Consider the following 13,494-nt stretch of genomic DNA (forward strand, 5'->3'; position numbering starts at 1 on the left):
AACCAACTCTAACTCCCTAAATGAGGATGAACAAGGAAGAACTCTATGACACATTCAGGAATTTAAACGCCAGATCTAAGGAATTCACCTTTTACTCAGCAAGTCAAAGGTCCTTTGTTAGAGATGGGGTTACCACTATTTCTGGCGGGGTCCAGTTGGCGCGGGCTGCTCGTCATGGCGGGGCTGGGGCCCAGGCTGGCGGCTCTGTCTGGGCTTTCCCCACTCTGGTGGTAGGTTGCGGCGGCCGGCGGCACGTTCTGCATCCTGCGCTGGCATGCCAGTCCGCTGGTCGGCCACGTGGTGTTCGGGTGGGTGGGCGCCGCCAGGGGGAGGTGGTTTTATGACTCCCTCCAATCATCATGTGACTTCTGCCCGCCCCTCTGGACGTGGAGGTCTGCATATAAACCCTGCTGGCCCAGACTCCAGTTGCCAGTGTTTTGTTCTGACTTGTCTGACTACACCCGCAATCATTGACCTGATTATAGGGTGTATGACCTTGGCTTGCATTTGACCTCAGCTACCAACGGAGTCAAGGCAATGGAAGTAGGCTGCTTGTCCCCAAATAGGGTGCAAGGAATTCCGGCTCAGGAACCGATTTATGCCTTTATTGTGGAGGTCCAGGTCATCGGGTCGCCAGCTGCCCCAAGAAACAGCCATTCCGATGTAATGTCTGGAGGGATCGCCTAGGACCTCAGGTACTTCCAAAATGTTCTAAATTGTTAGTTCCATTCTATATTTCATATAATGCTCATATCCTCAATGGTTGGGCCTTCATTGATTCGGGGGCTGCCGCGAACTTTGTTAATTTTGATTTCGTCAAGTCTATGTCTGCATGTCTTTTACCAGTGAATCCTCCCAACCAGGTTTTGGGTATTGATTCCACTCTTTTGTCAGCGGGGTTAATCAGTAAGAGAACTCCTGAACTACTTTTTTCCATAGGAGCGCTACATTCAGAGGTGTGTTCATTCCTGGTGAGGGAGAACCTTTCCGCTGATTTAGTCCTTGGTTTACCCTGCCTCTGGTAGCGCAATCCCCAGTTTGATTGTTCCACCTCTGAACTAGTACAGTGGGGGCCAGGTTGTGGTGAGAATTTGGTTTCAGTCCAGGTGCATTCCACTGAGTGTAAGGTAAAGGGGTTACCTCCGTATATTGAGGACTTTTCTGGTGTGTTTTCCGCACCGAGACGTTACCTCCGCACCGGGAATGGGATTGCAAGATCGATCTTATTCCCGGGAGCAACATCCCTAAGGGGGGAATATATAATGTAACTGTCCCTGAATGCAAGGCAATGAAGGAGTATATTATTGAGAGTCTCGCCAAGGGACATATACGTCCTTCCGAATCACCCGTAGAGGCAGGGTTATTTTTCATGGAGAAGAAGAATGGTGGCCTCCGACCCTGTGTTGATTATAGAGCCTTGAATATGATAACTATCAAGAACTAGTACTCTTTGCCCCTGATTCCTGATCTCCTCAACCAGGTCGTAGGGGCCCATTGGTTCTCCAAGCTAGACCTTCGGGGAGCTTATAATCTCATCCATATCAGAAAGGGGGACAAATGGAAAACGGCGTTTAATACTCAGTTGGGGCATTTTGAATGTCTAGTCATGCTATTCGGGTTATGTAACGCGCCAGCTATTTTTCAACGTTTTATGAATACCATTTTTCATGACATCCTGGGCACGTTCATGGTTGTATATTTGCATGACATTCTGATATTCTCTTCTGATTGGGAGAGCCATGTCAGGCATTTACATACAGTTCTTTCCCGCCTTCGAGCGCATCAATTGTATGCTAAGTTGGAGAAATGCATTTTCGTTGTGCAGGAAATTGCTTTTCTGGGATATGTCATTTCTCCATCGGCCATCCGGATGGACTCGGACAAGGTCAAGGCCATCACCGTATGGGTGCAAGCCACCAACTTAAAGGCGTTACAATGCTTATTGAGGATCGCAAACTTCTATCGGAGATTCATTAAGAATTTTACGATGGTGGCCAAACCCTTGACTGACTGGACCAAAAAGGGGGCTAGGGTTGATTCCTGATCACAGGAGGCTGTTAAGACCTTCACACTTCTCAAGAGGGCTTTTTCCACAGCACCAGTTTTGGTTTAGCCGGATCTAGATCGCCTGTTCATCATTGAAGTGATTGCTTCTGAGCATGGTGTGGGAGCAGTCCTCTCGCAGGAATCTCCCGGCCGACCTGGTCTCCAAACCTGTGTGTTCTTTTCCAGGAAGTTCAATCAGGCGGAACGCAACAATGATATTGGCAACAGGGAATTATTGGCCATAAAATGGGCATTTGATGAATCGAGACATTTCTTAGAGGGCACTCATAATACTATTACGGTCCTCATGGACCAAAAGAATTTGATTTGTCTGGAGTTCGCCAAGCTCCTGAACACTCGTCAAGCAAGGTGGACATTGTTTTTTTCATGTTTCAATTTTGTAGTCACATATGTTTCTGGGTCCAAGAATGTCAAAGCTGATACGTTGTCTCGCAGCTTCGGGGTTCCCGAGGTATAGGAGCCTCAGCCAGAGAGTATTCTGGGCCCGGGCGTGGTTGTAGCCGCTCTTACGTCTGACACCCCTATTTTACTCCAGTTGGCTCAGCAGTCCGATTCCCAAGGCCTCCTGGAGGGGAGATGATTTGTTCCCCATACCTTGCAGCTCCTCATACTGGAGGAGGTTCATTTATTGGTTTTAGCAGGGCATCCATGGGTCTGAGGCACCCTGGAGCTCTGTGTCCATTTGTATTGGTGGCCAGAAATGTCTCGGGATGTCAGGGAATTTGTCAAGTCCTGCCCTTTTTGTGCTCGAGGGAAGAGTGTACGGAGACGACCTGAGGGTCCGCTTTGTCCTCTCGCTGTTCCGGAGAGGCCATGTACCCATCTGTCGATGGATTTTATTACCGACCTGCCTGAGTCCCAGGGGTGCTTGGTCATCTGGGTGGTTGTCGATAGATTTTCCAAGATGGCGCATTTTTCTGCTCTAAAGAAGCTGCACTCCGTCTGCACCTGAGTTAGCCACCATATTTATCTAGAAGATTGTGCGCCTGCATGGAGTCCCTGAGGATATTGTTTCTGACCGGGGAGTCCAATTTGTTGCCCTGTTTTGGAGGGATTTTTGTAAGAATATCGGTATCTGGTTGTCATTTTCCTGTCTTTCACCCGGAGTCTAATGGGCAGATGGAACGTACGAACCAGGAATTCGTTCAGTACCTCAGAATGTATGTGAGTGATTGTCAGAGTCTCTGGGTCAATTATCTAGCATTGGCTGAATTTGCTATCAATAATCATACATATTCGGCGTCTGGCGTGTCTCCTTTCTTCTGTAATTCTGGATTTAATCCCAGGTTTGCGGTGTCCTTCACCTCCTCCTCTAACAAGCCATCTGCAGACGCTCAGGTTCAGGACCTGCAAGAGGTGTGGGAGAAAGCGCATGCCAACTTGGAGCAGTCCAGGGATGCGGTGCTTAGGAGGAGTAGAGGTACACATACTATGTCTAAACCTTTGTCTGTGGGCCAGTTGGTGTACTTGTCTTCCAAGAACCTGAAGTTAAAAGTGTCTTCGTTGAAGCTGGCTCCCCAATTTGGGGGCTCTTTTCCAGTAACTATTGACTAGTCCTATGGCATACAAGCTGGCACTACTGGACACGTGGAGAATCCACCGTGTTTTCCACAAATCTCTCCTCATGAGGTATGTACCTTCCAGTGGTGCCCACCTGTGGTCCACCGACGCCCACCCTAACTCAGGGTGAAACGGAATACGAAGTGGATAAGGTCCTAGATTCTAGGAGAGTATGGGGTGCTCTCCAGTACCTTATTTCATTAAAGAATATGGTCCGGAGGAGCGGTTGTGAGTCTCAGCTAGAGACATTTTTACCCCACGTTTCACAGGACTCATCCCCTTAAACCCCGATCCGGTTCTTGGGGGTCCGGAGGCTCCCCGTAATAGGGAGGGTACTGTTAGAGATGGGGTTATCACTAGGGGAGCCGGTTGATGTGGGCTGCTCATCCTGGTGTGGCTGGGGCCCGGGCTGGCGGCTCTGTCCGGGGTTTCCCCACTCTAGTGGTTGGTCACGGCGGCTGGCGGTGCATCCCGCGTCCTACCCTGGCACGCCAGTATGCTGGTCAGACGCGCAGTGCTTGGGTGGGTGCACGCTGCTGGGAGATGGCTTTATGACTCCCGCCAGTCATCATGTGACTTCTCCCCGCCCAGAGGGGCGGTCTGCATATAAACCCTGCTGGCCCAGACTCCAGTTGCCAGTGTTTTGTTCTGACTTGTCTGACTACACCCGCAATCATTGACCTGACTATAGTGTGTATGACCTCGGCTTGCATTTGACTCTGCTTCTGTTTTTGCCCTCCTGTTTTCCGATCGTGACTTTTGGTTTGACCCTGCCTGTTTTCTTGACTACTCTCTGGTCGGCTCATAGTTTTCCTAGTCAGCTCACGGTTCTCATCTGTCTCCCAGTCCCTCCTTCTTTGGGAACCTGACACTAGTGCTGCGCAGGGACAATCGCTCAGTTGTCGACCTGGGGCCTAGCCCAGGGGGGCAAGTAGGTAGGGACACAGGAGAGGGCGGGCATAGGGATCCTTTGTCCATCTGCTCCTGCCGGCCGTAAAAACCTTCTCAAGAATTGACATGTGCTTAGTAAATTTTTTTCTTACTACCTATGACACAGAAGGCTTCCATTGGAACTGCCTCATGGTCAGACCATGCGCCCATTTCACTTACACTGAGACTAACCACATAGCCCCCTTCTACAAGAATCTGGCGTAACAATACATTCTTTATGAAACTTCCCTACTACCAAAAGAAAATATGTGACTCCTTACAAGAATACTTTTATTACAAAGATTCTTCAGAAATATTGTTTCACGCTTTGGAATGCTCACCAGTCGGTAGCGAGAGGTACCATGATACAACAAGTTCTATTTATAAACAAAAGAAAAAAATAAAGTCTTAGAAGCTACTATGTCAACAATAAAAGAAATAGAACAGAAACTCCAAACAGATTCATCGGAATCACTACATGCAGACCTAATGAAAAATAGGAACAAATTAAGGGAAGTTCTCCTAGCTGACCATGATAGACAACTCAGTTACATGAGAACAAAGTATTATGTTGCCATTAACAAGTTTAGCAGATTAATGGCAAACAAAATCGGGCATAAAAGAACGGTCAAAATCCCTTTCTTAATAGATCCCACCTCCAAAGCATAAAATGCATCACCCCCACAGAATAGCTGAAGCATTTAAACATTATTAATCTAACCTATACAATTTCAAGGAAGATAATTCCACCCTCCTCCCTACAGACAAACAAATTGATAAATTTATCTCCTCAATCCATCTACCCTCTCTTAAGCAGGAACATCTAGATTTCCTAAATCTATCCATACTGAAACAGGAAATTTCAAAAATTATTAAAAACTCCAAAAGAGACAAAGTCCCAGGGCCAGATGGGTTCTCGAACAAATATTACCAGCTATTTGACTCACAACTAATAGAATTTCTAAAATAATGAAAAAAGGAAAGATCCCAGAGGAGATGCTCCAGGCTATGGTGGTTGCAATTCCAAAACCAGACAAACCAACTACATCACCAGAGAACTTTAGGCCCATTTCACTGCTTAACAGTGACATAAAATGTTATGCCAAAACTCTTGCCAGGCAGCTTTTCCAAATTCTTCCATCCCTAGTATACATTGATCAAGTAGGATTTGTGCAGGGTAGGCAGACATTAGATGCTTTGAAAAGAACTCTGGCCTTATTACACAGAGCAGGAGAAAATTGAGCGCCTTCTCTGGTCCTTACCCTGGACACAGAGAAGGCATTTGACAGAATTCATTGGGGCTATGCCTTTGCAACCATGCAAAAGTTTGGCTTTACATGGCAAATACTTAGAGCAATTCAGGCCCTGTACACGAGTCCATCTGCTACAGTATTAATCAATGGGGTGTTATCAAATCCTTCCCTGATCACAAACGGAACATGACAGGACTGCCCACTGTCCCCTTCATTGTTTATTCTGACAATGGAGCCCTATGCGGAGGTGAATTCGAACATACAGGGAATACTTATCTTTATCTGACAACACAAAATAGGCCTCTTTGCGGATGACGTGGTTTTGACATTATCTCACCCTCTCAACTCATTAAGAGAAGTTAAACAATTAATAGAATCATTTTCTTGCATCTCTTATAGATTACGCCACAAAATTTCAAATATTAGCACTAAATGTGCCCAAGCAATTAAAAGACCAAATAGAAAGAGTGTTTCCCTTTTCATGGGAGGAGAAGGAGATTCCTAACTTGGGTATTAAACTACTACCACCGGGGAAAGAGTGAGAAGTTAACCAGTCCTTGCTTCACAAGGACATACAGAAAGAACTAGACCTCTTTGCCTTAACAGAGCTCTCAAGGCTGGGAAGAATAGTTCTATATAAAATGATGACCCTACCAAAAATCCTATATACCAAATGCTCTCTCACAATCCCACATGCAAAAGGTAATCTCCAAGCATTACAAAGACAAATGTTATACTTAATATGGAACAAAAAAAAGACCTAGGGTAGGGTTCTCAGTATTGCACTCTCCGAAGCAGAGAGGAGGTTTGGGGGTTCCAAGTATCACAGCAAATTAGGCAAATTTGATTAAACAGTTGAGGCAGTGGTGCTTCCCAATGGAGGGCATTAGCTGTCCCTTAATAGAAAAGAACATGATAGGCAGAGGATCCCTTTGGAACCTACTATTAGCAGCATTGGCAGGCCTCCCTTCTCTCCCTCCGAGATGCGGGACCCTAGAGGCATCCGTGGATGTGTGGAAAAAGCTGATTTATGCCTCCAGTGTGTGTCAACTCAAAAAACAGATTTCCCTATCCATCGAGGTTTTACAATTTTTTGCAGAGTGGTTGGAGGTAGGGACCTGGGGAAAGAGAGGAATATCTTTGTTTTCAGACCTATTCCAAAACAGCAATATGAAATCTCTCAAAGCATTAGAGGAGCAGTATGGGCTAACCACAGGGGACTTCTTGAAATATTCCCAAATCAAGAGTATCCTAAAAGCTTGATCTCACAGGAAATTTCCTTGCCAGTATTTATGTATAAATTCCTGTTCAGCTTACTATACTGCACTGCATAAGTTTTGCAGTGTACTATACTAGTGATCGAACCATTGCATCTTCAGGTGCCCTAGAGCAGGGGTCCCCAACTCCAGTCGTCAGGGACCACCAACAGGTTATGTTTTCAGGATATCCTATGGTAAGAACACCTGTGGCAATGTCCGAGGCACTGACAATAATTGCATCACTTGTGCAACACTGAGGAAATCCTGAAAACATTACCTGTTGGCGGTCCCTGAGGACTGGAGTTGGGGAACACTGCCCTAGAGGGACCAAAAAAATGTGAAAATAAGTTGAAAAACTTTTAGTACTGATGATCTTCCTCAGGATAGATCATTAGTTGATTAGCAGAGATCTGCTGCTTGGGATCCCCACTGATCAGCTGATCACCCAACTTGCTGTCAGTGCAGCATCGCCAGACATTATCATCGGGGTCAGAAGCCTTGTAGGCAGCTTTGCCCCCATTTATTTTGATGGGATTTAAGGCTGTCTATTACACTTTCAGTGATCATCGGGGATTCTGAGTGTCTGATTACCGCTGACCAACTATTGATGACCTATCCCCCGGATTAATCATTAATTGTAAAAGCCAGGAATACCCCTTTAAAGTTATCTTTAACAATAACATGGTTTCTGTACAAAACACCCTTTATTATGGACAAAAATAACAAAAGAAACATATTGAAGACAATGTTCAGAAGCGGCGCTCCAGTAGTGTATGACAATTACTATATAATCTTATAGGGAAATAAATAAATAAGCAGGATATTTATGGAAACCTCTCCTGCACATATTATTACGTCTATCTGGATGTGAGGGGTGCCACGGGTCCGGCACCCCCAAACAAGTAAGATCCCAAGTGTGATTTTGTTCAGTACAACGGAGCGCTGAGAGTTTTTACTTTTAAAAGAAACATATTAGGTATTGCCATGTTTTAATGACCCATCCTATAAAAAGATTTTGGCCTTTATCTGATATGGTAAACAATGAGAAAAATTAAAAATAAATGTCAGAATTGCTATGTTTCATTTACATGCTTTCCAAAACACCCAATAAAAAGTGATTAAAAGTTGCACGTACCCCAAAATGGTTCCAATGGAAAATACAACTCAACCCCCAATAAACAAGACCTGCCACAGCTCATTTGGTGAATAGATTCACCAAGTTTATGCATCTGTCCTAAGCTCCTGAGAGGAACTGAAGAGCAACGATGAAAGCCAAAGGAGCACAGAATTCCAGGGAGCACTGCAGCCCCTTCATTTTAGTGATCAGGCCCAGGCCACCACTGAACAACACTCTTGCCATGCCAGAGTAACATGTCGAGAGTTTTTTAAAAAGTGCGGTTAGTCTTTAATATGTAAAATAGGCCAGTCACTAAGGGATACATACATTGTATAATTTATCAGACAAATGCAAGTTCAATCCCTTTTTTTATTCATTACAACAATGCTGTAAATATATTTTTTTAAAACACTGTTTACCCATGTTTTAACATAAACTAATCCAAATAGCCTACAAGTCCGATCTATTAAACTTCGTCAGAACTGCACTTTTTGGTCACTCTATCTCCAAGAGAAAATTTTATGAAAAGTGATCAAAAAGTCATATGTATCCCAAAATGGTACCGATAGAAAATACAGGTCAGCCTGCAAAACTTCAGCCTTCATACAACCTCATCAATGGAAAAATAATAATCAATGGTGGCCTTTAAAAAAAATGATTTTTTTCTGTTTAAAGTAATGCGACCAAAAAAACGACTGATATTGATATTGCCATAATCATACTGAGCAACAGAAAACAGCTAATATGTCATTTTTGCCTTACCATGCACACGATATAAGCATGACTCCCAAAAAACCTGTGGAATTGCATTTTTCCCCCCTTGAACTACAATTAGACACTACCTACCACGTTACTGATCACAAGATGTCAAGCGCCAGCTGATCCTAATGCAGTGATTTTCAGTGTATGATATATTAAATAGTAGTACTGAAAAATACAACTTGGCCCACAAGACCGAAGTCCTCATACAGAAATATCGATGTAAAAATAAGAAAATTATAATTTTTTAAAATCCGGGAGGAAAAATAAAGCTGCCTTGTTCCTCATGGGTTAATGAGGCATCAGATGGGTGAATATGTTGTGTAATATCATATCCATAGAGGAACAAAAATTCCAAGCAAACAGAATTATTCAGTATGTCAATTCTTTAGGTGCCAGTTTAACATCCATTGAAGATTCCACCGAGTCGGATTTCCTTCTCTATCATACTCAGTTACTCAGAAGCCAGGAAGAAACATTTTGGATTGGACTTTACAAGAACGTGAAAGGTAGAGTATCAGAACATTCACTATTTCATCAGAAAACACGTAATTCAGATCATTCTGTATTTCTGTCTTTTCCCTCGCTCCTTTCCCTTGTATTGTTGTGGCTATTCTGCACAATGGACTAATGTGTCCTTTAATATCTAATTAATAAAGTCACTCTCCAGTGAAAACCATTAAAGGGAGTCAATCATCAAAATGTTGCCCTCCAAACCTCTGCCAGCATTTGGTAGAGCAGTTACACACGGGTGGAGATATACCTTTGTTCCCCTTTATACACTTTTCACTTCTGAGGAAATGAAGCTTAAAGAGGTTGTGCCAAATTTTAAGGTTATCCCCTACATACCGGAGAGTGGATAACTTTGTGATGGATGAGGGCCTGACCACTATGACTCCCACCGATCCCAGGAACGGGGGTCTGGTTGGTCCCTGAGTGAATCGTGCAGGAGTATCACTGCTCCATTCACTCCAAAGACAGAATCAGAGATTGTCTTCTACTGGGTAATCTCTGGTGCTGTTTTAAAGCCTAAATGCCAGAGAAAATAGGGACAGGCTCAAGATCAGTGGACTGTCTGTTGGAACTAAGTCACGGCTCGAGGAGAGAGGCCTCCCTGGTAGATCCATTTCCTGCAGGTGACTCTTCACCTCCGGGTCAGTTGGAATTGTATCATCCTCCAGTTGTTGCAACACCAGGAACACAGGTGCAGTCAGGGGAGTACGCCAGGTAAGTTCCTGGTTGCAGCTGTGGTGACATGGTGCCTCTCCAAAGCAATCTTGAGCCTCTATAATGCTGGTAAACTCACATCTTTATTTGAAAAGATGCTCGTTTGTCTGAACTCTCTCGGTGTGCTGGTGGTCTGGTGTCTGTGTAACCTAAAGACTACACTCGCCTCGCTCCTCTTTTAGGAGAAACTTCTTCCTTTTTTCAGTGTTTTCAGGGAGAGCCTTATTTTAGTACACTCTGCTTCTTGAACTTTCACATTCTCTCTTGGAGAGTTGAAACCACCCACATATATATAGCTTCTGGTTACCAAGTGACAAGGGAACGTGCACATAGTGCTAGGAGGTGGACAGCTTTATTCCAGGCAGAGCAAATATAACACATATTTTGAACAAGACATGCCTGTTACATCCCAGCCTATACGTCTCTACACTGTCATTGAAGTGAATGGAGCATGCCTGCATGACCTCTACTCCATTCACTTCAAGACCAAATGGGCCCCATTCTCAGGATTGGTGGCCGCCCCCGTGGTCAGACCTCTACCAATTATAAAGTTTTCCCTTTTGCTGTGGATAGAAAATAACTTAATAACTTGCCACAATCCCTTTAATCTAATATGTACATTAGCTGGCAGATGCCAGGGGTGGTCCCAATACTAGCAAGTGCTATGGCTTTCCCTGCATAGTCCTGTCCAGTGCTTCTGCCTTTTCCCCTACGAGACAGCAATCAGCAGGTGTTCATGATGTTATAACTCTCAAAATTTCACGCATGCGTCATTTGTTCTTAGGGTGGTGTATGCGCAATGCACTCCCTGCTGGGGACAGCTGGCTCACAGACGTACTGTGCATATGCCAGGCTAGGACTGAGATTTTAGCCTAGGCATGAGCAAGATTTCAATGTTAAGGTTGATCATGTCAAGATTGTTTAATGATTGTAGTGATATGACTTGGAAAATAAGAAACTGCTAGGCCACATTATACAGCGAGAATCAGAATACTTTTTCCGGTATTGGGACTGCCCTCAGAGCCCTTGCCAGCTAATATTCTGCACTCTGCTGTTTCTTTGCATAGAAAAGCTCTGGAGCAGTGTGAGCAAGTCTTTGTTGTTTGTACTCCACAGATACCCTTCTATGCAAGGAAACAGCAGAGCACAGCAGTAAATGGTGGCCGGGAGCTATTGTTCATGCGCTGCAGAGATCCCGGCCGCTCAGCACACGGAGCTAGAGGTGCCCAAGCACTGATCAGCTGTTTGTCGGGCTGGTGTGCTTGTGCTCTGTACAGACGGCTCCATTCTCACTGCAATGGGGAAGGTTTGTATCACAGGTAAAGTTGGCATTGAAGTGAATAGGAACTTGGTGTGTAATCCCACATCTGGCCACTGTAGTGGGAATGGAACTGTCTGTTTCCTGCAAAAATCAGTTCAGGGCATGAAGACACCAGCCTAGCAAACCACTGATCAGTGGATGGGGGTCCCAGGCAGCAGACACCTGCTGATATACTATTAATGGACAATCCTAAGAATCAGCCATCAGTAGTTTACAACTGGATCCTGATGCATTGTATATTACAACATATAACATGTCCTGAAATGGGCACCTTGTATTAAGTAGGATATTCTGTATTTGTGTTTCTAGATGAGTGGCTTTGGTTGGACAATACACCCGTGGACTTTGTAAACTGGAACAATGAGGCACCCGATAAAGATATGTCTTTTGACTGTTTGATGATGAATGCCATAAAAGGAACATGGGATATTGCAAGGTGCTATTTATCCAAAGGGTACATATGTAAGACATTAAAAAGTAAGTAAATATAAAACTATAACTTTTTTAATTCTAGAGACATATTATTGTAAAGCTTATGTCTAAAATAAAGATAAGTACAAATCACACAGGACATCAACACTTTTGGGGCTATTTTTATTATTGGGATTCGGATATGTATTCTGTTATTGCAAATAAATCTATTTGCTAGATGGTATGCTTCTGGGGTCCAAATTCAGTTAGATGTGTATAGGCCGAGCTCAGAAATAACTACACTACAACACAGCTGGATGTGATCAAAAGTTATTATAGATGAGCGAGTATACTCGCTAAAGGCAATTGCTCGAACGAGCATTGCCTTTAGCGAGTATCTCCCCCGCTCGAGACTGCAGTATTCAGGTGCCGGCAGCGGGCACGGAGCTGCGGGGGAGAGCGGGACGGAATGGAGGGGAGATCTCTCTCTCCCCCCGCTCCCTCCTGCTGACAGCCGCTACTCACCGCTCCCCCGCGCCGGCACCCGAACCTGCAGTCTCGAGCGGGGGAGATACTCGCTAACGGCAATGCTCGCTCGAGCAATTGCCTTTAGCGAGTATACTCGCTCATCTCTAAAAGTTATCTATTTATTAATTGACAGGCAGCAGTTTTTATAGAAGCACATGCATTAATTAATTTATTACCATTGGTTGATAAAACTAACCACAAATATAAATATGCATGATAAAGAATTTAACATCTAAAATGCCAAAGAACTTCTCGCAGGTGCAGTCAAATCATATATGATTGGTTTCTCAGAATACGGCTACAGGGATTTTTAACAATAGAATGTCTTAAGAATGAATTAGGAACAGGGCACTATGGCCTGGGCAATAGTTTGTTTTCTCAATCCCTTGATTGGAATGTTCTAGCCACCAAGGTCCCTTTTATTCTTTAGTACATTTCTGCAGATCTTGTTAAAGGAAAAGTACAAAACATTGACTGCGACAGTAGCATACAAAATGGAAGGAGCATACTGTTATATGAATTGGGGAAAATGGAGTCCTATTCATTTCACTAACAGTCCCCCCTTTTGCAACTGCTTCATCATACTACGTACACCCCCACCTTCCCCATCACACACACACCTGCAGCAATATGACCTCCTTTTCTCATCCCAAAAACTTGAGCTAACCACTGGGGAATGTGTTGCCTTACCTAACCCGGAAGATAGACGTTCCTAGGAGTCATCCATGGTCCTCTGGTTACAGGCACATAGGGTGGCCCCAGCTCTTCCCTAAGGCTTCAAATCTGACCCTGGGTCTGAGAGCAGAGGATTCATATCTGCCATGTACTGGGACAGATACAGCACGACGAAGCATGGTGTAACCGTTTAGTCGTATCTGAATCGTATTTCCTTTGAGTAACATAAATTACGCATCTGTGTATTGATGGGCCTGTGAACCAATTATTATATAACCTATTAGATCAGGTATGAAACATCAAAAGAGTATACAATTTACCATTACACTACAAAGTATACAGGCAAGTAGACAAAACCAAAAAGTACAGAAGCTGTAACTGGGAAAT

The 13,494-nt window shown here is 44.2% G+C and overlaps 1 protein-coding gene across 1 annotated transcript in view; it reads left to right on the plus strand.

The window, feature by feature from the left end:
- Positions 1 to 13,494, plus strand: part of LOC136586789 (macrophage mannose receptor 1-like) — a 298,478-nt gene that overhangs the window by 237,917 nt on the left and 47,067 nt on the right. The window contains exons 27-28 of the mRNA XM_066585016.1: positions 9,338 to 9,454; positions 11,803 to 11,970. Of these exons, the coding sequence (XP_066441113.1) occupies positions 9,338 to 9,454; positions 11,803 to 11,970 (285 nt within the window). The remainder of the gene's footprint in view (positions 1 to 9,337; positions 9,455 to 11,802; positions 11,971 to 13,494) is intronic.

This window comes from Eleutherodactylus coqui, chromosome 12, assembly GCF_035609145.1.
Source record: "Eleutherodactylus coqui strain aEleCoq1 chromosome 12, aEleCoq1.hap1, whole genome shotgun sequence".
In the NCBI taxonomy this organism is placed as follows: Eukaryota; Metazoa; Chordata; class Amphibia; order Anura; family Eleutherodactylidae; genus Eleutherodactylus; species Eleutherodactylus coqui.